The sequence below is a fragment of the Periplaneta americana genome, chromosome 13 (assembly GCF_040183065.1).
Source record: "Periplaneta americana isolate PAMFEO1 chromosome 13, P.americana_PAMFEO1_priV1, whole genome shotgun sequence".
In the NCBI taxonomy this organism is placed as follows: domain Eukaryota; kingdom Metazoa; phylum Arthropoda; class Insecta; order Blattodea; family Blattidae; genus Periplaneta; species Periplaneta americana.
This window is the reverse complement of record NC_091129.1, coordinates 126,068,331-126,095,342: the sequence shown is the minus strand read 5'-3', so window position 1 is coordinate 126,095,342 and position 27,012 is coordinate 126,068,331. Positions and strand designations below refer to the sequence as shown.

General features: G+C 32.8%; 1 protein-coding gene across 50 annotated transcripts in view; it reads right to left on the bottom strand.

The window, feature by feature from the left end:
- The window catches only part of Mhc (myosin heavy chain), a 100,340-nt gene that overhangs the window by 57,755 nt on the left and 15,573 nt on the right, over positions 1 to 27,012 (bottom strand). For 11 of the 50 annotated variants that reach the window (XM_069844103.1, XM_069844106.1, XM_069844132.1 and 8 more), the window contains exons 2-14: positions 26,028 to 26,302; positions 22,932 to 23,075; positions 19,473 to 19,629; positions 19,008 to 19,035; positions 17,753 to 17,858; positions 17,417 to 17,509; positions 17,228 to 17,291; positions 16,873 to 16,971; positions 6,436 to 6,539; positions 5,604 to 5,741; positions 5,192 to 5,311; positions 4,597 to 4,746; positions 1,676 to 1,846 (exon numbers count right to left, since the gene is read on the bottom strand). In XM_069844103.1, the coding sequence (XP_069700204.1) occupies positions 1,676 to 1,846; positions 4,597 to 4,746; positions 5,192 to 5,311; positions 5,604 to 5,741; positions 6,436 to 6,539; positions 16,873 to 16,971; positions 17,228 to 17,291; positions 17,417 to 17,509; positions 17,753 to 17,858; positions 19,008 to 19,035; positions 19,473 to 19,629; positions 22,932 to 23,075; positions 26,028 to 26,234 (1,581 nt within the window). In that variant the 5' untranslated portion in view covers positions 26,235 to 26,302. Of the gene's footprint in view, positions 1 to 109; positions 281 to 1,675; positions 1,847 to 2,469; positions 2,641 to 4,596; positions 4,747 to 5,191; positions 5,312 to 5,603; positions 5,742 to 6,435; positions 6,540 to 14,080; positions 14,185 to 14,714; positions 14,819 to 15,991; positions 16,096 to 16,872; positions 16,972 to 17,227; positions 17,292 to 17,416; positions 17,510 to 17,752; positions 17,859 to 19,007; positions 19,036 to 19,472; positions 19,630 to 22,931; positions 23,076 to 23,154; positions 23,299 to 26,027; positions 26,303 to 27,012 lie in introns of all 50 variants that reach the window. The other 39 variants (XM_069844115.1, XM_069844130.1, XM_069844101.1 and 36 more) reach the window with 14 other exon arrangements.

Here is a 27,012-nt window from a genome sequence, read left to right as displayed (position 1 = left end):
GCTTAATTTCTCTGAGAAATCTTGAACGCACAATTTTAACTCCGGGGATTGAGAGTTAGGACGAAGACCAGCGGGCCTTGGCGGTGCCCGTGCAGTTTTCGAATTCTACCTTCTCAATGAGATCAATGCAAGCCAGCAAGTCCATGCCAAAATCAATAAAGTCCCAGTTGATTCCCTCCTTCTTGTATTCTTCTTGTTCAAGCACAAACATGTGATGGTTGAAGAATTGCTGCAGCTTCTCGTTGGTGAAGTTGATACAGAGCTGCTCGAAGCCGTTGTACTGTGGTATTAATTCACCATAACCAGAAGGAAATCAATGGGATGCGTATTAGTTATGAAGTATTGCGTCGTAATTTGTGTATGTATATACAAGTGTACATTAAGACGAAGCAGCGGCCAGCATTGCAAGACATCGGCTTATTAAAAATAATGTAAATGTAACAGACAAATGCAAATGCAGTAATTTAAATGGCATGCTCATTACCAGCAGAACAGAATCCAGGAAATAACGAACTAAAAATATAAAGCAAAAAAAAAAATATAAAATGAGATGACTTTTCAAAGAGAGCCTTAGATAAGACACCGAGCAATTCGCTGCCATAAACAAGTCAGTTAAATAATAAATTTTATGGAATTGTTAAGGCAAAATATACTCAGTATTTCTTATCTATTGCTCCTCAAGTAAAGTATGAAACAGTGAATGAAATATAAAATAAAATGTGAAAAACAGTATTCTTGACTGTAAACCGAGGAAATAATTATAAAGCAAAATAAATGAAACCAAATACAAATTAAAATGATTAAACAAACAGACGAGAGGAAAGATCATTTTGCTCTACTAATTTCTTATGAACCAGCAAAGAGTGTTTGAATGTCGGTTTCAAACTCTCTTTCTGGTTCCATCAGCAAAGCAAATGAAATTTTCTCCCATACCCCTCTGTCTGAAATAAAAATTGAACGTAAAATAAAACAAAGTTAGTAATAAGTTTATAGGTAGTTGAATGAGGTTAGATAAATCATATTTACAGTAATAAAGTAAGACAATCACTCAAATTGAGACCTGCGATAAACTGTAATGAAACGAAACAAAATAATTGAAATTAAGAGTTATAAAACACTTCATGAAATTAATCCGCACACATGAGCTGAAATATTAATATTTAATTTGTTATTATGGTGCATGCACTATTCTGGAATAGTGGGTTAGGGAATAATCTGATTACGGATTTTGGTTAAGTCGCAAGCACTTCATTACTGTTACGTGTAAGCAAAATAAGTTAATGGAGGTTGAAAGCATCCGAGCATTAGAGTTGCTCCTACCTTGAAGTTATGCAGTAAGCCAGCATTATAAACTACTCACTATGTATTAGTGTTCCAGAGTCTTGAAAGAATATGCCATGCCAGCGCTAGCACAACTTTCAACATGAAGCGTTGTTACTTGATGACACGAACTTTGCGTTGAGCATGGATACAATTCAAAGACCGTTGAAACGAGGAGCTACTAAAAACTATATCTAATAGCGGCAGAAATGTTGCCTACATTTACTTCACAGACGAAGAGAAATAAATGCATTACTGGAGAAAATGAGTTCGTGAAGAATGTATGCTCTTCATGAGTCATTTCTTCCAGCAATTCCTTTCTCTGTCTGTGTATAAGCCTTCTACTCTAGTCTACCTTCTCAATGAGATCAATGCAAGCCAGCAAGTCCATGCCAAAGTCAATGAAAGCCCAGTTGATTCCCTCCTTCTTGTACTCTTCTTGTTCGAGTACAAACATGTGATGGTTGAAGAACTGTTGCAACTTCTCGTTGGTGAAGTTGATGCAAAGCTGCTCGAAGCCGTTGTACTGTGGTTTATTAGAAATAGGGAACCAATGGGTTAGAAATTAGTTTACGTATATAACTACGCCCTTCTAAGGTTAAATTATTACTTTAAGCACAATCAATAAAAAGTAAGCATGTGTAAGACTCAAGAGCAGCACAGTGGTGAGAAAGCACTGAAATTTTTGTACAATCATCATGTTAAATTTATGCATAAAATTATATTAGCTGCTCATACAAACTGCTCCAATTAGCTGAAAGAAATATTTGTAAATTTGTAAATATTAAACGCTCTTTATGCATAAACTAAAATTGGTTGTCATGCATTTTGTTGTAAAACAGTTATTGTTAATGGCATGCTCAAAGTTAAAATGTAGTAGTGTTACCAATGCGGCATATTCTCAATAAACTGCAAGCACTACCCACCTTCTACAATACAAGTTGTGCAATTCACTATTAAGATATCCAAGATATAAGAAATATCGGCTGATGCAAATTTTACGTAACAATATTTAAATTTTTATGAAAGTTTCGAAATAATTTAGTGACATAATGTTTTGTGAAAATATGCATCATCCTCTATCTCAGATTATCTTGGACATGTCTACTTGTCTAAAAGTTAAACTACTGCTTGCATACTCTGGTCTACCTTCTCAATGAGATCAATGCAAGCCAACAAGTCCATGCCAAAGTCAATGAAAGCCCAGTCAATTCCCTCCTTCTTGTACTCTTCTTGCTCCAGCACGAACATGTGATGGTTGAAGAATTGTTGTAACTTTTCATTCGTGAAGTTGATACAGAGTTGCTCGAACCCGTTGTACTACAACATGCGTATTTATTTACAAATCTACAACAATTCGGTTAGATTACAACGTGACAAACTTCTACAAGAGTTTCGCACCGTTATGTTTCCACATAAAGTCCTTGCGAGAAACGTAAGGTGGAATCTCGTTAGTTTAATCTACTGTATCTACGACTACAGGATAATTATACTACAAGGAAACATATGCCTTTTAATGTATTGTAAGGAATAAGATAAAATGTTACTGATCTACAGAATCCTCACTCTTGTGAGGATAAAGAGGAAACATTAAAAACACACACATAATGGGACGCCTTCATTAGATGTTCAACATTACTATTTAAAACAACACAAGACAAGCACAAGACAAAGACACAGAGCCAGTCGCTATAAGAGACGAGATAAAATTCAAATTCGCTGCTTGGAATTGAATTCGGACCCCTCAGCATTTGTAGTTACAAGTTCTACCGTTTGAGTCACTTCAGATTTTCAATTACGATCTTTTTTTAATACTGGATAATAATGTTGAGGTTATCTTACATTTCTTAGTTTGAAGAGAATGTTATTTTGAATATATTACATATTTATCCAATTTTGGATCATTTTGGTACAAAATAAATCATTATTACAACATTCTAGTCTGTTGGTTTCTTTCTGCTTGTCATGGTAGTAGTTTTCAATTGGGAACACATCATCCAGTTAGAGTCAAAAGTGTTCCTATAGTAACTGGCAACATGCAGAAATCAAATACTAAACGAATAGCAAATTCCAGTACTACAGCATCGAACAACACAAAAATAAACTAAACAAATAATCTATACAATAACGTTGGTCCAGATTATCAATGTCTACAACAGTATCAAGCTTAAAATTGTAGCTGAAGATAGTTGTAGTAATCAATTACAATTTTGAATTGTATCTGCTTTTGAATCTTAATTCAAATGAAGAATGTTTTAAAGTTCAATAAATTAATTATGTATGAAATAAAAGTTGCTATCAACTTTATTATAGACATGGAAAATCTGAATACAATGATTCTAAAGTTTGCTTATACAAATTATGCTAAGCACGACGAATAGGTATAAACAGATAGTTGAATTAACTTATGATGAGACAATATTGCGGTAAGTCGTGCATTTCTGCGGCTCTGAAAGTTAGAAATTGACAAATGGAAGCTTGTATGCAACAGCAACAGACAGGTCGTAGACAAAAAGCTTCGAAGTAACAACAATATATTACCACAGTCTAGTATATACAGTCACGAAGCTAGAGTTGTGAGGGTGCTAGGAACAAGAAATTGTGCCGACACAATTTCGCACTGTCTGTAATAAGGCGATATTAGCGATCCTAGTGGTTAGCAACTAACTATGGATGCATATTTACTACGTATTGAGCTTCGTGACTGTATATACTAGACTGTGATATTACTACATTATGCTACATAGTACTAGCTATTTGTTAACGATTTTAAAAGTACGCTACCTTACGATCGAGTATGGAATTAAAGTTCATTTTTTCACAGTGTAGCATGCATATAAGGCACTACAATACAATGATAGTCACAATGGAGCACCTGTAAATGGAACTTGCTTTAACAACAAGTTAGCATACATATATTATCCGTGTGACAGCACCTTCAACTGTAAGTTCAGAGTGCGTTGGACCTAGAAATACATTTTCACAAAAACATTTTATATTGAAATTATATTATTAAAATTCTATAAAATTAAGTTTTGTATAAATTTATGACTACAAGATTGCTAAAACATTTTCAAAATAATGTCAAAGCGTTCTAATCTACATTAGTTATACTTGTCTTGTACTAATTTTGAAGAAAATATCTTAGTTGTTTTGATTGCAGAGTTAATACTAACTTTTCTCTTTAATGTTTTACAAGTTACAAAAATACTAGAATATATTAACTTTTTTGTGTTATATTGTTTTAATATAATACATCAGTTTTAAGATACTCACATCGAAGATCTCGAAGCCGGCGATATCCAGTACACCGATGAAGTGCTGTCTCTTCTGCTTTGTGTCCAGAGTCTCATTACACTTCTTTACCAGCCACTTGAAGACACGATCGAACATGCCCTTGGACATGGCACCAACGGAGTATGAGACCTATAATTGTAAAATTCATCATATTATGCCCATCTCAATTGAGGTTTCTGTAAGAATTATTGGAATAGAGAGACGTCGTCAAAAGAATCACTTCTTCCTGTACAAAATAAATCATACAGACGATTTTTACGCGAATACAACGTGTGTGAGATAATGTGCTACGTGTAGCTGGAAAATATAGGGCAGTTTATAGTGAGTAACTTAAATTATGTAATTGGCTAATGGTATACAATACAGGCATTTAATCATATGTACTGTATATTTATTGAGAGATAACATGAACGTAATGGTTAATTTTCACTTATTTTCATAGTCGCAAATAAGTCATTTTTAGCATATCAGAAAAATTAATACCAACATCATTAAATTTGGTTGTTAAATTTTGAATAAAAACATCATATTGGGAAATAATAGAAACATTATCTTAAAAAAGTACTTAGCTCACCTGATCCTTGTTCCTACCCTGGGTCACGAACTCGTTGCCGACCTTGATTCTGGGCTTCAGGAAGTTCTTGTACAATTCATCAACGTCTGTGCCCAACAGCTTGGCCACTTTAGCGCCATCCTATACAATTTAAAATGACAGTAATCAGTTTCATATTAATTAAACTTTTATTAGAACACAAATGATATGTAATCGAAATTGTGGGTTTCTAAATTTGTAAAATTTCTTAATTACTGTTAGATAACTCTAAACAAAGTCATGAAAATAATAATTAATATATCCTATTGGTATATTCATGACATTTCTGAGCAAGGTACAACAAAAACTGTGGAAATATTGGAAGCTACGTGGAACTTCTGAATGTTTTGATAAGCTGAAAATTATATATAAAGTGTAATGTTTCAATACTTACCTCTGTACCATCAGCCTCAGCCTGCTCCTCTCGACCCCTCTGCTTGAACTTCATGGAACCCATGTGCATTACAGAAGCAGTAATCTTGTACACGTTGTCCTTCTCTTCTTGGGTGAAACCCAGCACATCGAAGGCTTGCTATTGGGATAACCAATGTTGCATTATGCAAAAGTAGGGATAACTTCTAAAAAGTAATGATTTCGAATTGACAATTTTCATGAACATTTTAAATTTAAGAAGTGGAGAAATTTCTAAAATTTTAGAAACAAATATGACAATAAATTACCTTACTTTTAAGGTGACAGAAAAGCAGATCATTTCAGAAAATGTTATGAAAACAGAAATTACTACTTGAACACAATAATTAGATATTTTATTCAAGTTACAATAAAGAATATTCAAATTAACACTGAGAAGACTAGAAAGAGTAACTTTTTTGCTTGTTAATTAATAACAGATTCGTGACAGGGGAAACATAAATTGGACTTCTCTGTAAAATTAATGTTAGTGAAAAAGTGAGTTATGTATTAATGAGAGCTTGTAACTTTAAAATGAAGTACAGAAATAAGAATAAAACCTTAAGTAAAAGACGTGGACTTTAGATATTTCACACAAACAAAATAATAGAAATTCGCTTCAGCTTAAATATATACAGCTGAATTAATGAGCGTACAAAGTACATGGCTTCCTCATGAGTAATTGTGTAATTAAACATAGTTATAAATCGTTAATTAACTATTTGTCTGTTGGAAGATTGTGTCATTTGATTTTGGAAATATGTAGAGGAAAATGTGTTCTAGGATTGTTGGGTGATAAATTCTGTCTTACTTACATCAGTAAATACACATTCCTCTCCGTCATCCACGTTGGGAATAGTGATCTTACCCTGAGATACGTTGTAGTAGTCATAGATGTTATCGGACAATAAACACATATCTGTGAGACAAACAAGCAGACTACTCAACAAAGTTTCAGCATCATGCAAGGCTCAGGTAGGGCAGGGGAGGTAAGCGGATTGCCTTTTATGGTAGGAAAAACTTTCTGTACGTATTTATACTTTCTCCAGAAATGTAAAATACAATAGAAAGAAACTTTTTGGACTTGATAGTAGATCAGAGAAGGAATATGCAAATAAATAATTTTGTCGCGTAAAGATATTTTCACTGTTAAAATATGCTGAGAAAAATTAACATTATTCAATTTTAAGCGTGTGAGTTGTGACAATGTGAGTACAATAATATGAACGTAATACTCAAAATATTAATGTTGGTGATAACTGTGCTGAATTGAATTCGTCCTATTTTTAAAGAATTTAGTTTCAGAATAATGAACCAAATATACTATACCAAAATGAATATGTTTGGTCAGAAATGTGTACAAAACATATTTTTCTACAAATATATAAGAAGTGGTAAATGTTTAAATTACTTTTTAACATAAACATTAAACCAAAATCTCTGCTTTCTAAATTTTGGTATATATTTAGATATACGGAATTGAAAGGAAAGTCGGGTACGAATGAGGTATATTGTTAAGAGTTATGAAAATAAAAAGCAGGTCATTAGTAGCAACATTGCACAAGATGAGTAAGAAGTATGGGACGCTGCTTGTAGCTTTTCTATGTTCAATTTTTTTAAGAAATTCTATACACAAAAGTTATAGGAAGTAAAAATAGGAATATATTGAACATATTTTCAAAAACATGTATTTGTAAAGAGTGCGCAAAGAAATCTGTTTTTTAAATGACACAATATCCTTATTTTTTTACATTTTTGGATTCTTAAATTCTGAAAACGTACAAAATGATATATAATTCATATACTATTATTTTGTAAAAAAAAATACCTCAAATCTATTATCTCAGTGCATGATGTGTACAGTAGTAGCAAAAAAACTGTACCGACCCTTGTAGCTGATTTCAGAGCCTTGTTCATTCCAGAGCACGCTACACTGCTAACTAAGACTTTCGTGGTTCGAATCCTGCCTGGGAAGGAAACTTTTTTTTGTTCCTTATTCAAATTTATTCCCAATACTTTTCGATTGCTGGTAAAATTCATGTTCTGGGAATAATAAGTTAATTAGGTAGTAAAATATCGATGCAATCGAAAAGTATTGGAAATAAATTTGAATAAGGAACAAAAAAAAGTTTCCTTCCCAGGCAGGATTCGAACCACGAAAGTCTTAGTTACCAGTCTACGTGCTCTGGAGTGAACAAGGCTCTGAAATTAGCTACAAAGGTCGGTCCGGTTTTTTTGCCATTACTGTACGTAACAAAAGCAATTATGCTGAATTTATCACTATGGAGAATAATGGCTCCATGAATTGAACTGAGCTTTTGCATAACTCTACGATTTAATTCATGTACTACTCCTTATTTTCAATAACGATAAATTAGTATACTGAAGCATTTCTCTTTTTTAAGAACCAGATAGATTCGGATCATAAATTTGAGGCAGTTTAAAAAAATGTAATTTTTAATAGTAAAAAGTATGATTTTGCACGTTTTGAGACCTTAAGAATTAAGAAAATTAATAAATAAGTATACATGGTGTAATTGAAAAAAACAGACTCCTTGACACAGCCTTGATAAATTAAATGCATAGTATTTAAAAACATATTCGAAATATTCAATTTTCATCCTCTGTATAGAGTCTCTTCATAAAATCAAAACAGAAGAGCTACAAACATTGTTCAGACTTTTTATTCACTTTGTATAGAACTAATTTAATCAAAATATTATTAATCTAATTGTGCACATGATTATTAGCTATAGCTTACAGCGAAGGCAGCACAATAAATAGAAAAGCTTACAGTACAACATATATAAAATTGACCTTCTCATGTGAATATGTTAAATTAAAGTTATAAAAAATGAAATTATATATGTAAATCAGAAGTGACGTTTAAATTAAGAAAATCGTCTAAAAATTCTGAGAATAAGGATGACAATGCAGTATGTTTGACAACATTTATAACACTGAACAAAAAAAGCCAGGTTTCATTTAATTTACAAAGGAGCCTGACTTTCGAATCAAATAAAGTGCTTGAAAGCATTGAAACAGATAGTATGGAAAAATATTTTTTGCACGATCGTGTTTTTTTCTGTATTTACAACTATTGTTATTAGGCCTTGAAAGTTAGAATTTCCACACAGAAACTTGTTGTTAGGGAAACCATTCAACATAACATAAAACTATACTGAAATAGTCCCATTATAGTGCACTTATTGTTACTTAGTTACTATTATAGTTCAGTTTTGAGAAGGCTTTGGAATAATATTGATCTAAATTTTTAATGCAAAATATATTCTATTTGCGATTTTTAAAATATAATCTTGCAAAAAGTTTGTTCTACGATACAAATTCGTGAAGTGGATTACAGAATCTTGGAAATTGAAAAACTCGCTCTGCTACTATTTAAAACTTTTCCTCGATTTTGTAAAAAGCACTTCCGAATATTGTATCGTAATATATTATTCCTTACATAAACGACATTATAATTTAAGAATTCTGTTGAAATACCCAAGTTGCAAGAGCTATTTTTCATAATCTTTAAGTGGGAGATAATATATTTACATGAGAAAGCTTTGTTTAAATCTTATCACTTTGTTAGAGATACATAGCTCACACAAGGTAAAGTAATATTTAATAACATAAATATTCTTTACACTTGCATATTGTAAGTAATTATGCGAAAATATAATGGTTCCACTTATAATTGCCCTTCACCTTAAATTGTCAATTTGACGAGAAAATTAGTTCCTTCTGCTTGGGTAGGAAACACATAATGAAATGTAGGCTACTTCTTGACCACTAGGCAAAACTTTTCACTTCAAGCATATTGCTTGTACAGCAAAGCTATGGGAATAACATTGAATATAATAAATTACTTTATTATTAAGAATATTCCTGGCAATGACATTATATGTTCATTATTAATATCGAACATTATAAGATGACTGAAACATTTTAATATATGTAGTGTAAGGATCTAATTCAAATCAATTGTGACGGTAATATATGAGTGGAACTCATACAATGAAATCAAAATCAGAGAGACATCACTTGAAACAGACACGTTAAGGACATTTGGCTAGCAGTAAAATAAGCACTCTAAACACAACTGAATAATTTCCGTACACTTCAAAATAAGCACATTTTTCTATTCCAACAAAACTTCTAACAGGATTAAAGACATCAAAAGTTGCCATTCTCACAAAAAAAGAAGTAAGAATGGTGAGGATTCTTTATTCTCATTAGAAGTTTGTGAGAACTCTGGCACAACCAAGCATATTAACTGTGATCACGATGTTTATTTAGATTTGCATATATTGCAATAATTGCCGGATCACGTTTTATGCTTTGGTTACAGAACAAAGCGTAAGCAACTTGAACCACGGTTCATTGTACATTCAAACAATATCGTCATCCTAACGAGACGAAGGGACGAATTTTTGAATGACAATGTGAAATGTGAAAGTAAATATTATATTCCATGATGTTTGAATACTGTTTTTCCCCTTACGTTTGTTTATCTGCTTCTGAAAATACTCTAACACAACATTAAAATCACTCATGTATTCGTAATACGAGTTTTAATTCTTGACAAATGTTAATGTCATTACTCTCATATAGTACTATGTATACTATAAGTAATTATATTTATTCGCCATTAACTAGGCATTGTAAAGTAGTACACAAACTTGTGTTATGCGAATTAAGTCCTATCGTATGTTATGGTCTAAATCAGAGGTGGAGTGTCTGTATTTAGGTCACTGTTATGGGCTCATTGTAGGGTAAATTAGGGTCTGTTGGACAGTCGGGCATGTTGGACACTTTGTACTTTAACCTGTTACCTCGCCACTTGTGGGCACCACATTCTGCTAGAAGTCAATGACGGAAGTAGTCACGAGTGGGTCTACTTCGGTCGTTGACTTCTAGCTGAATGTGGTGTCCACAAGTGGCGAGATAACACGTTAAAGTTCAAAGTGTCCAACATGCCCGACTGTCCAACAGACCCTAATTTACCCTACTACTTCCAAATTTCAATGTGAGTGAGAAAGTACGACAGATTTTATATGCCTCGATCTGCCAGGGCAGGGTTCTTTTATGTGCCGTAAATATACAAAATGGGCCTCTCAGCTTTACTTCCCTCAAATAAGATTCCATGCTTAGGATTTTGTAGCCTTTTAAGATCAATCGTCCTCAATCGAGTTTGATCCTGATTACTTCGGATCCAACAGACACAGCTACACCACCGAAAAAGACATTGTTATATGGTCAAGGGAAGTTGTATATTTGGAATATAATAGTTTATATTGCTTTCGCGTGTTAAATACTAGGTTGCGGTGCCTGTTATGGACTGAAGATAGCCCACAACAGGCTGAAACCAGTCAACAAGGTCCGTAATCTATTATTTAACACGTGAAAGCAATATAAACTGTACATTCCGAAGTGATATAGTGTTAAAAGTCGTGTAATCAAGACGTATATTCTATTTTTACTCTGCTAAAGAACGCAAAGACCAGTTCTTAAAAGTACTTCACGATAATTAAGAAGAAATACTTGCTTTTACTTTAGAATAATTCAATTAAATATCAAAAAATTTTTTAACTAAGAATACTAAATAATTTCAAATTATTTTCCAGAAAAAATAGCCGTTAATTGAAACTCGTGAAAAAACAAACGTCACTAACTTGCTTTTAAATGATTGCTGAAAAATTCACTTCGAACATAAATATACAAATATCATGGAATATGATAAATGAGTACAGAAAGGAGCCTTAAGACATTTTTTTATTTAAATTCTTGACTGAATATTTAGAATTAATATTCGAGCAAGATTCCAAATAAATTCTTGTCTTCTTTTCCCTCTGTCTATCCTCACTTGCAGAAAGCTGTAATTCACATTTAAGACGAAAGCAAATTAAAAATAAAATATTGTGAAACATAAACATTATAAACAAAGCAAAAGAAATCTGCGAATACAAAACACAGATTAAAACATATACAGACTAAGAAACAATAGCACCACAATTGACGGAGATTAGCTGCATCATCAACGACGAAGTATAAGAAAGAGAAGTACCATCGTCAAACAGTCGTTCAGTCGCCCAGTCAGATTTGTGAAGGTTGGAACATGCAAGACATGCTTAGTACCAGAGACTTAACCTATAGACAAACAGCGAAGGAAAGTTCCTTTGCTTTTTTAGGCTAATATTTAAATTGGTATGATATGATAATATACAAAGATATGAATGCGATACTTAGAAAAGACATGCATAATACGGAAAATTCAGTGTCTATTATGTCAAGATGGCAACTGATAGGCCTACTCAAACGGCACGATTAATTAATATTTCAAATAAGATATCTTCTGTAAACTTTTATATGGATTAATCAGCATAACAGTGGCTGGCACTTGTCCCAAATTAAACAAGTAACTACTAAAGAATCCTGATCATACACAGAAACCTTTGTTGCTTCCAGTAAGTGTCAGCAAGCCTGAAGACCTTGTTTTCAAGACGTATGAAGTTCAAAATGCTTATCTTTCACTTTGTGACATTATTCATTATGAATATAATGTCCGAAAGTGTAGGCTTTTAGTTTTGGACTTAAGTTGCTTAAAGGGAAATTATTCCTGGCGAAGATAGTTAACGTACATCAAATTGCAACGAATCTCTGAATACGAGAAAAGGAAATCTCTTTTGGGTATTAAAATTTAACCAAGGTTTTATTTTTAAGGGAGCAGATACTTGGTGAACCTTCCTACACTGCAATGAGGTGGCACTTACGTCCGTCAACAACGACTCCTCGCTGTCGTTCACTCCCGGGATGCGTGTCTTTCCTTGATTAATATACACGTAATCTTCCATTCTATTGCTCAAGAGTGTCTTTTCTGTTGAGCAGAGGAGGTGAGTAGGTTAGCTCAACACTCAGTACAACTGCTTCTAAAGAGACTGGTTTAGTGCAAAACCCACACCACATAAATACAGATAGGTGTAACATAGAGACAGAATCTAGAAGACATCGCTGGTTAATAAAATTCTAAGTTCGCAATGTTGTGTAAAGATTTGCAAGTGTAACAAATAATTTCTCCTGCTCATAGAACAAAACCTTTACATTTTACTCTAGTGTTAAAGACTTTTCTTTCCCAACAATTCAAAGTGTAGCGTCTATTCTTTTTGGATATTATTAATTTCGCACTAATAAATATGTACATTCTACAACATGCAATCAGCACAATATCCTTGATAATAACAGAACAATGTAAAGGTATGTATCGAGAGAGATCTGAATCTGCAACCGTGAAATCTATGGTATTTCAAGGTTGCTCCTTGAATCGAATGAAGATAGGCTGTTTAAAGTGTCATGATCAAACTGGCAGATTTATAATTTGAATAGAAAATTAAACAATAAGTCGGAGAGAGAGAGACAGAGAAAAGTAGAGAGAATAATAACTTATTTTTTTAAATGGACACTCCACTAAAAATGGCAACTTTTTTCTAATTATTTTTTTCAACCAAGTTTTGAAAATATGTTTACCATGTAAAGGACTAACAAAATCCAAATTTTGAACTCTCAAATGGTTTTGGCTTTTGATATTTTATTTTTTAGAAATATTTCCAAACCCAAGTTTTTAGTAGAAGATCTCAAATTCTAAACTTCTTTTTTGTGTTACATTCAGAAGATATAAAGAAACATTTCTATGCATTCATTTTATGAAATCTCATTTATTCACTTCCAAATTTTTTTTGAAATTATAAAATGTTATGTTTTCTATAATTCTTGAAAAATAATCTATTAATGAAATAAACTAGCAGCATTTATTACAAAATAAATGCATAGAAACATGCAGGTACCTCATAAATACTTCCAGTAAAAATTTCATCCAGATTGATTAATATTTGGTATAAAAAGTTGGTGTTGAATCAAGAAAAATAAACTTACGGAAAAATGGATTTTAATGTAAAATGAATATTTATGTAACACATACCCATTAAAACTCTCTTTTGCTACATTCACCTAATAACTTCAAGGAATCAACTTTAGAACAAAAAGTTACTAGATTTGTAATCAGACATTTGTAAAAACAATTCTTTGATGCAAAAATAATTTTGACAGAACATTAAATGCCACGTCCCTTCATGGCCTTGATTAAAAAAAATACTTTTAGAACACATTTGTAATCGGAATTGAGCTAAATCCATTTGCGATATGAAAATATACATTCTAAAGAAGTGAAACAGTCAATAAAGTTTTTTGGAAAAATGTTCATGATTTTCAGTGGAGTCTCCTTTTAAACAAGAACTGAAACTTTTAATGTATTCTTTTGAGCAGGAGATACTGTGTGCAATGCTGCGCATCACGTGAGCTGTGACACGTGATAGCGACCTCCATCTATAGCTAAAAGAAAGACAGAGAAAGAAGACAAAGTGTAATCATGTGCGAGAAAAAGGCGCTGTGACGGGAACTTACGTCCGTGATGAGCATCTCATCCCCATCACTCACTCCGGGGATCACAGTCTTCCCTTGAGACACGAAGTAATAGTCGTTCACGTCGTTGGAAAGGAGGCAAAGTTCTGTATAGGAGTAACACACGTGACAGAATCGTTCAGTCCCAGTTCGACCTGTCTTTTTCTTATAGATAAAGGGTAAGGGTTTACAATCTGTAATATCCGGGTCGTCTCTCCAGCCCAAGATGACAACAACGTAACAAACTAGGTACATAACGATGCAGTGTATGCTAGATTCTGTTGTGTGAATTTATCTTTGAATAAACGCACTTATTAAGAAAGACAAGTAAGCAGGAAGTGTATTTTGTACAACTTTAAAACAAATATGAGGATTTTCAAGACGATTTTCGTATTTTTTTTAACTAACCTATCTAGCATACTGTGCATCGTGAACTGCTCTGGAATCATGTCACATATTCGATACCAGAACAATCAAGTAGCACATGGATATACACACATTCAAGTTGTCGGGTAGGGTTGTCTCCATTTCCCACCTGAACACATTATTCCTACAAAACCAAGAGCACACAACTATGGACATCCTTTCTACGTCTATACTACGTGGTACACTGAGTGCCCTACGCTGGCACACTTACATCAGTCAACATTCCTTCTTCACCATCATCTACATTGGGAATTGTGGTCTTGCCCTGGGATACGTAATAATAATCCAAGATGTCGTTGGAGAGTAAGCACATGTCTGTTGGATTTGGAACAACCATGGTTAACAAAAGGGCAATAATACCGTGCTGGATAGAAAGGAAACACATCAAATTCAGGTGGGCTGTCTCCAAGTCCCTTCCGAAGTGAAAGTGTTCAGGATACAAGAACCCATTTGCATTTTCTTTAAGCCATCAAAGACTAGAGTAACTGAACAAATCTTCTAACACAAATATCTGTAGCTAAGATGAAAATAATGCTTCCTATATTCACGTCACGAGCACGTAAGGGTATGGAAGTAATATTTCTATGTTTTATTAACAGCGGCATTAGATTTGAATAACCATCACCATACTCCTATCGTTTTTATCTCCTGAAGCGCATTTCGGCACTGTTTTGATGACAGGCTGATAGGATCAGAGCTATTCGGGATATTATGACAAAGAAAAAAACTGTTTTCGTCCCACCTAAAATCTTTTTCCTCGAAGTCCATATTCAATAGCTGTACACACTATTCCGTCTGGGACTTGAATAAACTCTGAGAATAATTGACGAGATAAATAATCGCGGAAACTAATTTCTTAGAAAATTGTAACCGGGCAACAATGCAAATGAGTTTAATCAAACATTGTATGAGTATGTAACTAGTTATACTTGGAAAGGACTCCCACAGACTCTTGATACAGAATGTCTTCTGCTGTGAGAAACAATTTTAATTCTATTAGGAACGTGCGGATTTAAATTTCATATGTGAGGAGTTATTGATCTCAAAATATATAGGATAAATAGGGGCACACTTCCAATATCCATAATTGTCATTACTAAATGGTAAAAATGGGAACATTCCAATTACATAAATTTTCATGTTCAAAAGGGAGTAATGGATTGTGTTCCAACAGTATCAAAATGTCATACCCGACATTCTAAAGGTACAAAAGGGTACATCCAAATTGTTTTAAATCTCCATAACGATTACTATAAAAGGTGCAGGGAATTATATTTCACTTTCTGAAATCTTACAGGGAATATTGTAAAGGATAAAGGGGACACAATCCAGTGCAATAAACAACAAAAGGGAAAAATGCAAACAACTCAAGGAAGCAAGACCATGTCGTTGATGTCAATACTTCTGAATGAGGAAGGTCATTTGTCTCTCCCATTAGAAGAATTAACCATTGTTGAGCGGTAACCACGGGGTTTCCGGCTCACTTACATCTGTAAACTGCAATTCTTCACCATCATCCACATTGGGAATTGTGGTCTTGCCCTGGGATATGTAAGTATATTGGTATATATCGTCGACCAAACTGCACATTTCTGTTAAAGTAGGGAACAAAAACGGTCATCGACTGCATTTCGGAATCCTTAATATGAAGAAAAATTTAATTTGTTATCAATTCTCTTACTAAAACTTTCAGTGCATATAAATTGTGATTTAAATATAGATTATAATTATGATGTTTCGTAAATCTTACAATCATAAACATTTGAGTATGTGAGTAATTGAACTCACAAATTTCAACTAAATTCCATTGTAATATTTGGTAGTGAACCTACTACCGTCGTTTAGCAAAGTTCTCTGCCTGTATTGATCATTCAGGACTGCATACGCTGAAGAACTGAACAGCTAGAAATGTGAGGATAGAAATTAAAGAAACAAGTCATAATTACATACTCCTGACATAAGCAACTGATTTCTGAAAAATACATACATGTATTAATTAGAAAGAAATATAAAATACTGCTGCCTTAGCTTAAAACTGATAACAGATAAAATAAGTAATTAAAAATAAAATGCAAATAATACTTCACTGTTCAATATATATAAAGCAAACACAAGTCAAGATTCTAGTAAGTGCTAATTCCACACATTCTAAATATAATTTATGTGCTTCTGATTCATGGCACTTGAAATAAAACATATATTTTAAAGATTCATGATGCATTTGCAAGATGTATCAAATTAATTATATATCGACAGTGAAATTTATTTACATGTACACCATAATGAGAAGATTAAGACAACTTTTGTGCTAAATAAAACTACATTTATATTATTTTTGGACTTTATAACAATCTCTGACGCATATGTACCTTTCAGTCCAGTGACGGATCCAGACATCATCTGGTAGAAAATATGGTAGGATCGCTCTAGTGACTGCTGAGAGATGACACGGGCCTTCTCCAGCAGATCTGTAAGTATGATGAAATGGCAGCGTCACGTTTCCACCCTAACAGTCTGGACAATTTACATCTTTAGTAACTATTTTTAAATTCATCTTATATGAGTATAGCTATCAAATGATTTAAGAAAATTTAGTTCTTGTTTAATTTTATAATAGATGAAATGAAACAGAGTATTCATCGGAATTTTTCTTGACTATTCTCTATGAATGAAGTGTTTGAAGTGTGGTACAAGTATAGTGATAAAACATTGAATTTGACTCACAGGTCTCAATGTCGGCACCGGCCAGTTTACCAGATGGACCGAAGTGGATACGGATGAATTTACCCTGGAAGAGAACAAAGTCGAAGAATTAAACTCCTCAAATCGGAGACTTGTACAAAATAGTCTAGCAATGCTAGAAGTATGTTGTCTATTTAATATGAGCATATACTTAATTTTCTAAGTACTTACGAAACGAGAAGAGTTGTCATTTCGGACGGTCTTAGCGTTACCAAAGGCCTCAAGTACTGGGTTAGTCTGGACGACCTGATCCTCCAAGCTTCCCTGCAAGTGAAGAATTTGCATTCTTAGTGCGTATGTGAAGATAAGAATTTGATAAAATATGAGCATCACAATCAACTGAACGGATACATGGGACCAGTAAATGATCTGCTTGATTTGTTTTAGAAATATCAGTTCAAAGGAAAAAAATTCTGAAATGTTGAATTATAGATAAATATAACTGAGCACTCTTCACAAAAATTATATTACTTTGTTACATTTTAAAAGTGCTGAATTGTGGCTTACCTTCTTCTGTGCTCCAGGGTCTTCTTTCTTCTGACTGGCGCCTACAGTGGCGAAGTACGCAATTACCTTCTTCGTGTTCTCAGTCTTTCCGGCTCCAGACTCGCCACTGGGGAAGGAAATGACATCTTAGTATGAAAGTTAGTAAACAATCAAGACATGATTTCAATATGACACGCTTTTATTTAGTGAAGTCTGTTCTTTTAAGTCAAGTAGTAATTCTCACATAAAAATATATTAAAAATAGTAGCTTTAAAATAAAATTTAGCAAATTTTATCTATCTGAACTTAAGGGATTAGGTACAGCTTACAGCAGTAAAATTTTTGGAAATATTCAACTTTTTTTTTCCAGTGCTGTGTCTTGTTCAATGATGAAAATTGGTATGTGTAAAGCACTATCCTTCTGCTATATGAAAAAATTATTTTTACGACTAAAAAGATTATTTATATATTTTTTCAAAATTCAAAACGGTGGCAGTTTACTGTGCAGTGATGAAGCGTTTCCCTCATGACTCATAAACTTGTTAAATTTTTCATATTCTCTCTCTTTTATTTTATTGCTGAAACTCATGTTTACAATATCATGCTCTTTCAACTACATTCCTTAATAAATAATATCTTTTTTATTTTGTGTTAGAAGAAAATACTCATATTTGACATTTTTTAAAATGAATTTATTTTTTTATCAGAAAATCTATCGAAGGTAGAAAAGTGATTTTGTATAATATTGTAGATATGGTATGCATAAATAAACACAAAAAATTTCATCACAGAATGTTGGATACTTTTTGAGTTATGAGGGAAACGCTTAATCACTGCACAATGAATTTTGAATTTTGAAAAAAAATATAAATAATTTTTTTAAATCGTAAAAATATTTTTATCGTATAGCAGAAGGACAGTGTTTTACACATACTAGTTTTCATTATTGTACAAGATACAGTAATGGAGGAAAAAAATGTTGAATATTTCCAAAATTTTACTCCTTTAAGCTTAACTCCTTAATAGAATTATTTTGGCTCTCATTGGAATGTTAATTGTGACAAAATAATTGTGTAAAGTTTACAATTTAAATTGGTGTAACAATGAAACTGAATTTTAAAATTACAATTATCAAAATATAGACAGATAATTGGATAATTGAGTAGGCTCTGAGGATGGTGTTAAGTAGCACCGAAACAGCTGTAAGCCGCACATGCTTACATAATTAACACGAGTAAGATCGCCATTTAATGAATTATTGATAATTAATACTTACGTAATAAGCATAGACTGGTTCTCACGATCTGTGAACATACAAAAAGACTATATTGTAGGATCACTGTGCCACTAATACTCGCAACAGTGAGAAATTCGTTTCTATTTCAAAATCATTGAAGGAAGAACTAACGGTTACGTACATCCTTATAGATTTTCAATTTATTATAAAAATGTATAAATTACTGAGTTCTCATAACAAAGAAACAACTATACATTTTAATCCGTATGAGTATTTACATGATTTAACACTTATTTTAACAATTACTGTTATCTTATACATCGTTCTTTAAAATCGCATTTTAAATTAAATTTTTCATTTTCATTTGTATAACAATTCTACACATCAAACTAGACCTACTTCTTGCTCCGCAAGTATGGAATAATGTTTTTCACTTCAAAGGCTCAGCTTGTTGACGTGTCTAGTCTATGTTAGAGGTGTTAGTAAGAGTATACTTCTACTTACTGGTAAGCATGTTGACGTAGGCACCGTCAGAGATGGCAAAGATGTGGGGGGGCACTTCATTACGCCTCTTGCCTCGGTACAACTTGGCGCACCTGTTGGTGTACACAGGGTAGCGCTTGTAGGGGTTGATAGCCACGCAGAACAGACCGGAGTAGGTCTAAAAATGTAACAAGAAGGTTTAGAATACGCTGCTCCTGTTAGACTTCAAATTTACATTAATATCACTCTGTGCTATCTTGCTGTTAAATAGGCAAGATGATCATTTTGATCAAAACAATTCAAGATTAATTTTAAATCTTGGTACTTAATGTTTAATCATTGCACAAACAGTGATAGAATTAAAATTTCCTTACTTGTATGCTTTCGTATGATAATAAGTACCTAATAATTTAATTTGTTACAAAATTATTTCCACAAAACATCTTATATTCGTACACATCTAGTGGGCACACGAATTTCTTAATGGAAGAAATAATTTTCTCTAAGATTAAGACAAACGTATTATCCTCGTCTGAGAATCATAATTTAATTTAATAAATACATTGTAAAGCATAATGAAGAATACAAAATATGCCGATAAACCTCACTATTATAATTGAAGGGTTCAGAGCCATAGTGGGCCAAGCGTCATTTATTAAAAACGGAGAAAGCAAGGGTTAAAGTTAAGTGAATATCATAGTTTAATGGAGATTGACATATCATTTAGTTTTAATGTGTATTCTTTATTTTACTTGCTAGGCCTATATGTTTCCATTAAATTATGGTAATAACTTCATTTTAACCCTTGTTTTCTACGGTTTTAGTAAATGGTTCTGAACCCTTCAATTATTCTTGCACGAAAATATGCTAAACAGTGAGGTTTCTCAACATTAATAAAAAAGACACTTCATACCACACATGATCCCGAAAGTTTTCACACACGCACACACAAAAATAATATTACCTTCTTCTGCTTGTCATACCAGCAGAGACGAATTTCTTCATGAAAATAATAACTCCACTCGGCACAATGAAGATAAAAAATCTTGTAGGAAAAGCAAGAGGGTCATTCACGTATGAAGTATATTCATACATAAGTGTCCATCCAATTAGGAAAAGGATGTGTAGGCTATTTCATAAAGGGAATATCACACACATCACAACAACCGTTAGAAACGTATTCATCTCCAACCGAGTTCACTTCGAAGAATGACTGCAAACTGACACGAAAGCCAGATGGTAGCCAAAAAGAACGCACTAGCTGTGGAACTTTGGTCTCCTACTTGCAATCTGAATACGTTTCTTGCTTCACTTTTTCACCAGTGTAGCTATAAGCACAGCAGCTACTGCCCACTCGAGTATTTATAGTATCGCAACATGTCTGAAGGAAGATATATATACAACGTAGCTTTGCAAGAACTCCATCGTGCAAGTATTCCTTCAGTTTACGAGAAACACACAACTAGACGTAAAATTTTGTTTATAATAATTTGTTCTGATAAGTTATTTGTAATGTTTTTTTTTTATATTTTACTTCATATGTTGACAAAAAGGCGGGGAAGATGAATCAACATATTTCTATCGATGAACATTATTATTCTAAATTTACCCCAAACCCAATTTCACATAACGTATCATTCTATGTTTTCAATCATAACCGAAGTTAAGCTCAAGAAGGCATAGTAGATACTGCCCATATAGACTTCACTGGTGAAATGAAACTCAAGTAAAATCACAAACAAGCAAGTTTCGCAGACTGTATAAATCTGGATAACACCCTCGTGACATTCTGGATGTAGGCTACTATCAGATAAATAAAAAGAAAACACAGCACACAACTTATGGAGAGAATGACTCCATGGTGTCTTGTATCCATGGGCCTTTGTCCTCGAAACCTTCGCTGTAAATATTCACTCTTATCACAAACCAAATGAGAGTTCCAAAAATCCTTGATTTTTTAGGAAAGTCATTGCCAGTGAATTGCTCCATACTACAGATAGAAGTATTAATGTCAAATGTTAATTTTGAGCATGTAGTTACATATGTATCTTTGTAAATGAACAAATAACATACTTTCTGAGGACATTTTCCATTTATGTCCAGACGTTGGAAAACTTAAATATAATTAGACATCTTATGTTCGTACATATCTAGAGGGCTCACGAATTTCTTAATGGAAGAAATATCGTTATCTCTTGGTGTTTCTATCATATGAATTTATAAATTACTAGTTTTCTATATTTATAAACTTAATGGAAGTTTTATCGAATGTTATATGCATATTTCATAATTTTGTCATAATAAATTTAGTAATTTAATGCATCTTATCAAAAAGAAATATTAACAATTTTAACAACTTTCTTAACATTGATAATTAAAACATCTTATTAAAAGTTTGACCATAACAAACACAAAACTAAGCACAGTTCATTTGATATTGTCTATACAGAACTAACTTCCGATTAAGAAGCTAAACTGGAATGAACAGACGAGTAATATTTCGTCAGCAGGACTCAGTTACGCATTTGGCTCGTGCGAAGGTGAAAGAATGGAACTCGACACACAGAAATAAACACGGGACAGGGGCGGTGAATCCTGGCACCGGTTCTTTCCCCAAGTGAAATGCGGAAAATGTCTCAGAGATGTGAAGAGGAGGAGGTGCAGAGGTGCAAGTTGGCGGCAATCTCAGTATCTGTTAGCAGCTGCAATAGTATATGCCTATCGTGCACATTTAACGTAATTAGCGGTATGAGTTATTTATATTTTCAACTTCAAGTGAATTGAGTCTATCAGTGTTGTTCACGTGGAAAAGTGTTAAATAGAGAGGCAATTGCTTAAAGTAAGGCTTCTGTTAAGCGTGTATGAATTGATTTACTCTTTAAGTATGAAGCAGAAATAGTAGAATGTGTTACGTTAGTGAACTGATTTTTATATACCGGAAATAATAAAAAAAAAAACTGAGAAAGAGAAAATATCTCAAACTGCTTTTTGAAAAAAATATATATATTTTAAAGTAAGAGGTGTAAAACGTAAAATAGTTTAAATATTAAAACGTAAATAGTAAATTTAAACAGAAAGAATGTAATTATATATTATTAAAATATTTGTAAATACCTATTTTGTAGCAATTTATTTGGAAAGAGTGATGAAATAAAATGTGTTTATGTGAATTTATTCTCCTACACCAAATAAACGCGTGAGCAAGCACCTTACATTTAAAGAATTCTATAATTATTATTATTTAAAGCTGTGTAAATGTGTAAGATTTGTTATGCAAGTGCGTAATGTCAGTTGTAAAGTGAAGGCACGATAGAGCGATAATAGTCTTGTATGTATTGATGGAAATTGTGGAGAAGGTGTAACTCCAAACTATACTAGACAAGCAGCAGATAAGCAGGCAGGCAAGCAAGCAAGCAAGCTGAGCAGGCAGAAAGTTGAGGAGTCGGCGTTTGGCGCTTGGCTTTCGCCAAAGCGACTTACGTAGATGAGCTTATGGTAGTATCGTTGCTTGAGGTTATGCAAGACAGAAGCATCATTAAGGTATGTCAAGTTGGACATATCCTCGCATTTTTCATACTTGGGGGGGTTGACTTGAGTCACTTGTTCCTTCTTGAAGTTCTTTTCCTATTGTGGGAAGAAGAACAACATACACGATTAGTGAGATCTTATAAAGTAAACGAGTTGGAACAGGGAGGACACTTACATAGATCAATTTGCAGTAATAACGTTGTCGCAGGTTGTGTAGGACGCTAGCTTCGTTGAGATATGTGAGGTCGGCCATATCTTCCACTTTCTCAAACTTTGGCGGGTTAACTTGGCATATCAGCTCTTTCTTCAGCGTCTTCTCCTGCTCAAATATATTATAAATTCGACAAATTGTTCACACTTTGAAAATAAATTTTTAAGCTGCAGTTATCAAAAATATGCTTTTTTATTTTATAATGGTTCTTGCGCATAATTTAACTGAGAATTCCTATCACAAATTGAATGATTCTCAGCTCCATTACAATATTTTTTAATCGAATTAGTCGTCCTCAGTCTCACTTTGTAAGTACGGTAAACAATAACAAAGTAAATAGTACTAACTGAACGGAATTCTGTAAACATAATTTAAAAAAAAAAAAACATAAAAATAAAAACATACAAAATAGTCGATGAGACAGACTCGTAATAGAAACAGTTTTGATCATTTTCCATAAGATTTGCGGTTAATAATGGTTTCAGAATTTCCAGTTGCACTATAAATCCAACAAAGTGCAAGATAACTGTTTTCTTTGAGCTCTGGATTTTAACATAAATAGGGGTATCTATGTATTCTGAAATTGATTCCTGTTCAACTTTATTCATTAGACACATTCTCAAAATATTTTTCTATCAGGAAAAAATAAATTATATTTTATATACCTACATTACTCTATGCACAAACATGAAATTTGTTTAAGCCTTCATTCTTCTTCATATACACACTTTATTCGATTTGAAAAGTCATAACAGTTATGCACTGTATGTACATGTTCATACACCTATAAGTACATATGAAGAATATAGAGGAAAAACAAAGTTACAGTTCTCTTAAAGGTGAGGTCATCAACTAATTCAGTATATTAGTGCAAAATTTATTGCTGTTTCGAAAAAGTAGGAAAGGATGACTGTATCCGTGGTGGTAATTATCTTTTACTACTTTTGATAAGAAAAACACATACAATTTGCAATAATATACTGAATTAGACGATTAGATCACCCTTAAGAGAACTGTGACTGATGGTTTTCATATACAATATAACATTAATTTACATAACTAATATGGTTTTTCAAAACAAACAAGGTGTAGTGTCTGAATAAGAACTGAAGACCCAAGAAACTTTCGTGTCTTTATATAAACTAAAACAAATATATGAAATGTAACATATTTATCTTACGAAGAGAATATGTGCAAAATGTCAAATAAATAAAGTTTAACGGAATAAATTTTAATTAAATCGTAATATGTACAATGTAAATAGATTCGAAATGTATAATACAATGTTCTGCAGCAAATATTTGTGCAAAATTAAAATATAATTATACTATATAAGTAATGGAGATTGTTATATGTTTAGAATTCGCATAGAATTTCTTCTATTTCTATTAAATATATGCATTAGTTATTGTATATGTTTCCTATAACAACGAAATATTGCTATAGTTAACTAAACTCGATATTAATATTGATTTACTGCCATCCAAAATACATATGAGTGGATCAAAAGCAAAGGGGTATAAGTGAACTTAAGTTTCGTAAATTCCGTGAAAATTTTTATTTCAGTTTTAGTGTGTGAAGTGGTTAAAAGATTTATCCCATTGCCACTAAAATTTTAAATGTTTTAGCTTGCACTTAACTCATGTTTTTAGAAATGTCTCTTGTATCTCTTTGCAATTGACACCCTGACATGATACATTAGTCTATAAAAAAACAATAAAACGGTAATTTTTACTATATTGGATATCTGAGTCTTCTAGAGTCATAATCCACAATATCCAAAAATTACTTATTCTTTACTAATTCATAAACTTACACAAACACAAACGATTTTACTTCAGGGGTTAGGTACAGCTTACAGCAGTACAATTTTGGAAATATTCAACGTTGTTTTCCTCCATTACTGTATCTCGTACAATAATGAAAATTAGTATGTGTAAAACGCTGTCATTTTGCTATATGAAAAATATATTTTTACGATTTAAAAAGAATTATTTACAGTTTTTTAAATTCAGTTCACTGCGCAGTGATGAAGCATTTCCCATATAACTCAAAAACTATCCAACATTCTGTGATGAAATTTTTGTGTATGTTAATACATGTCATATCTACAAAATGGTGCAAGATAACTTCTCTACCTTTGATTGTATGTTAATACATGTCATATCTACAAAATGGTGCAAGATAACTTCTCTACCTTTGATAGATTGTCTCATAAAAAATAAATTAATTTAAAAAATGGTCAAATAACCTATTAGTATTTCCTTCTAACACAAAATAAAAAAAATATTTATTAAACAATGTAGTTTAAAGAGCATGATATTGTAAACATGAGTTTCAGCAATAAAATAAAAGAGAGAGAACATGAAAAAGTTAACAAGTTTATGAGTCATGAGGGAAACGCTTCATCACTGCACACTAAACTTTCATCATTTTGAATTTCGAAAAAAAATAACGTTTTTTTTTAATCGTAAAAATATTTTTTTTCATATAGCAGAAGGACAGTGTTTTACACATACAAATTTTCATTATCGTACAAGATACAGTAATGGAGAAAAAAAAGTTGAATATTCCCAAAAATTTCACCGCTGTAAGCTATACCTAACCCCTTAAACAGTCATTAATATTTAGAATCACAATTTTTTTTAATAATTCTGCTAAATAGTAATTAATGACATGTAAATTTTTGCTTAATTGACAAAAAGCAAGTTTTTGGATAATGCGATTTATAAATCTAGAGGACTCATTTTAACGATAATTTAATTTTTGTTTGAGAAATTGGTTCAAAATGTGATAGCAGAATATTGCATTGAAGAAATATTTTGTGACGTGCTTACCTCACCACCGGGAAGGGAAACAGTGACCAAGTCTCCCTTGGTGGCCTTGATTTCGCCGAGCAGGTAACCCTCCTTCTCATCCGGCACCCAGCAAGCCTTCTTGGCGTCATAAGGCTTAGTTTGATCAATTCGCTTCTGTTCAAGGGAGACGAACAGGTAAGGAGTGGGATCAGGGTCCTCACCCTCCTGTACGATGACCCTCGGCATGGTGCTACTAGTGCGGCGGACTGAAGTTGCGGGCTATCGAGACACGTGTGAACAGCCCAGGAGCCTTCCTGCAACACGCAAATTTGCCACTCTCACAATTCTGTATTTCTATAGGCTATAATAACAAGAAACACACCTTCATTAATAATGGGTAAAATGAACTATTATTATTATTATTATTATTATACGTCCTAACTTTGCTCTAGAGTATGCCATTACGAAAGTTCAGGATAACAGAGAGGGTTTGGAATTGAACGGGTTACATCAGCTGCTTGTCTATGCGGATGACGTGAATATGTTAGGAGAAAATCCACAAACGATTAGGGAAAATACGGGAATTTTACTGGAAGCAAGTAAAGAGATAAGTTTGAAAGTAAATCCCGAAAAGACAAAGTATATGATTATGTCTCGTGACCAGAATATTGTACGAAACGGAAATATAAAAATTGGAAATTTATCTTTGAAGAGGTGGAAAAATTCAAATACCTGGGAACAACAGTAACAAATATAAATGACGCTCGGGAGGAAATTAAACGCAGAATAAATATAGAAAATGCCTGTTATTATTCGGTTGAGAAGTTTTTATCATCCAGTCTGCTGTCAAAAAACCTGAAAGTTAGAATTTATAAAACAGTTATATTACCGGTTGTTCTGTATGGTTGTGAAACTTGGACTCTCACTTTGAGAAAGGAACATAGGTTAAGGTGTTTGAGAATAAGGTCCTTAGGAAAATATTTGGGGCTAAGAAGGATGAAGTTATAGGAGAATGGAGAAAGTT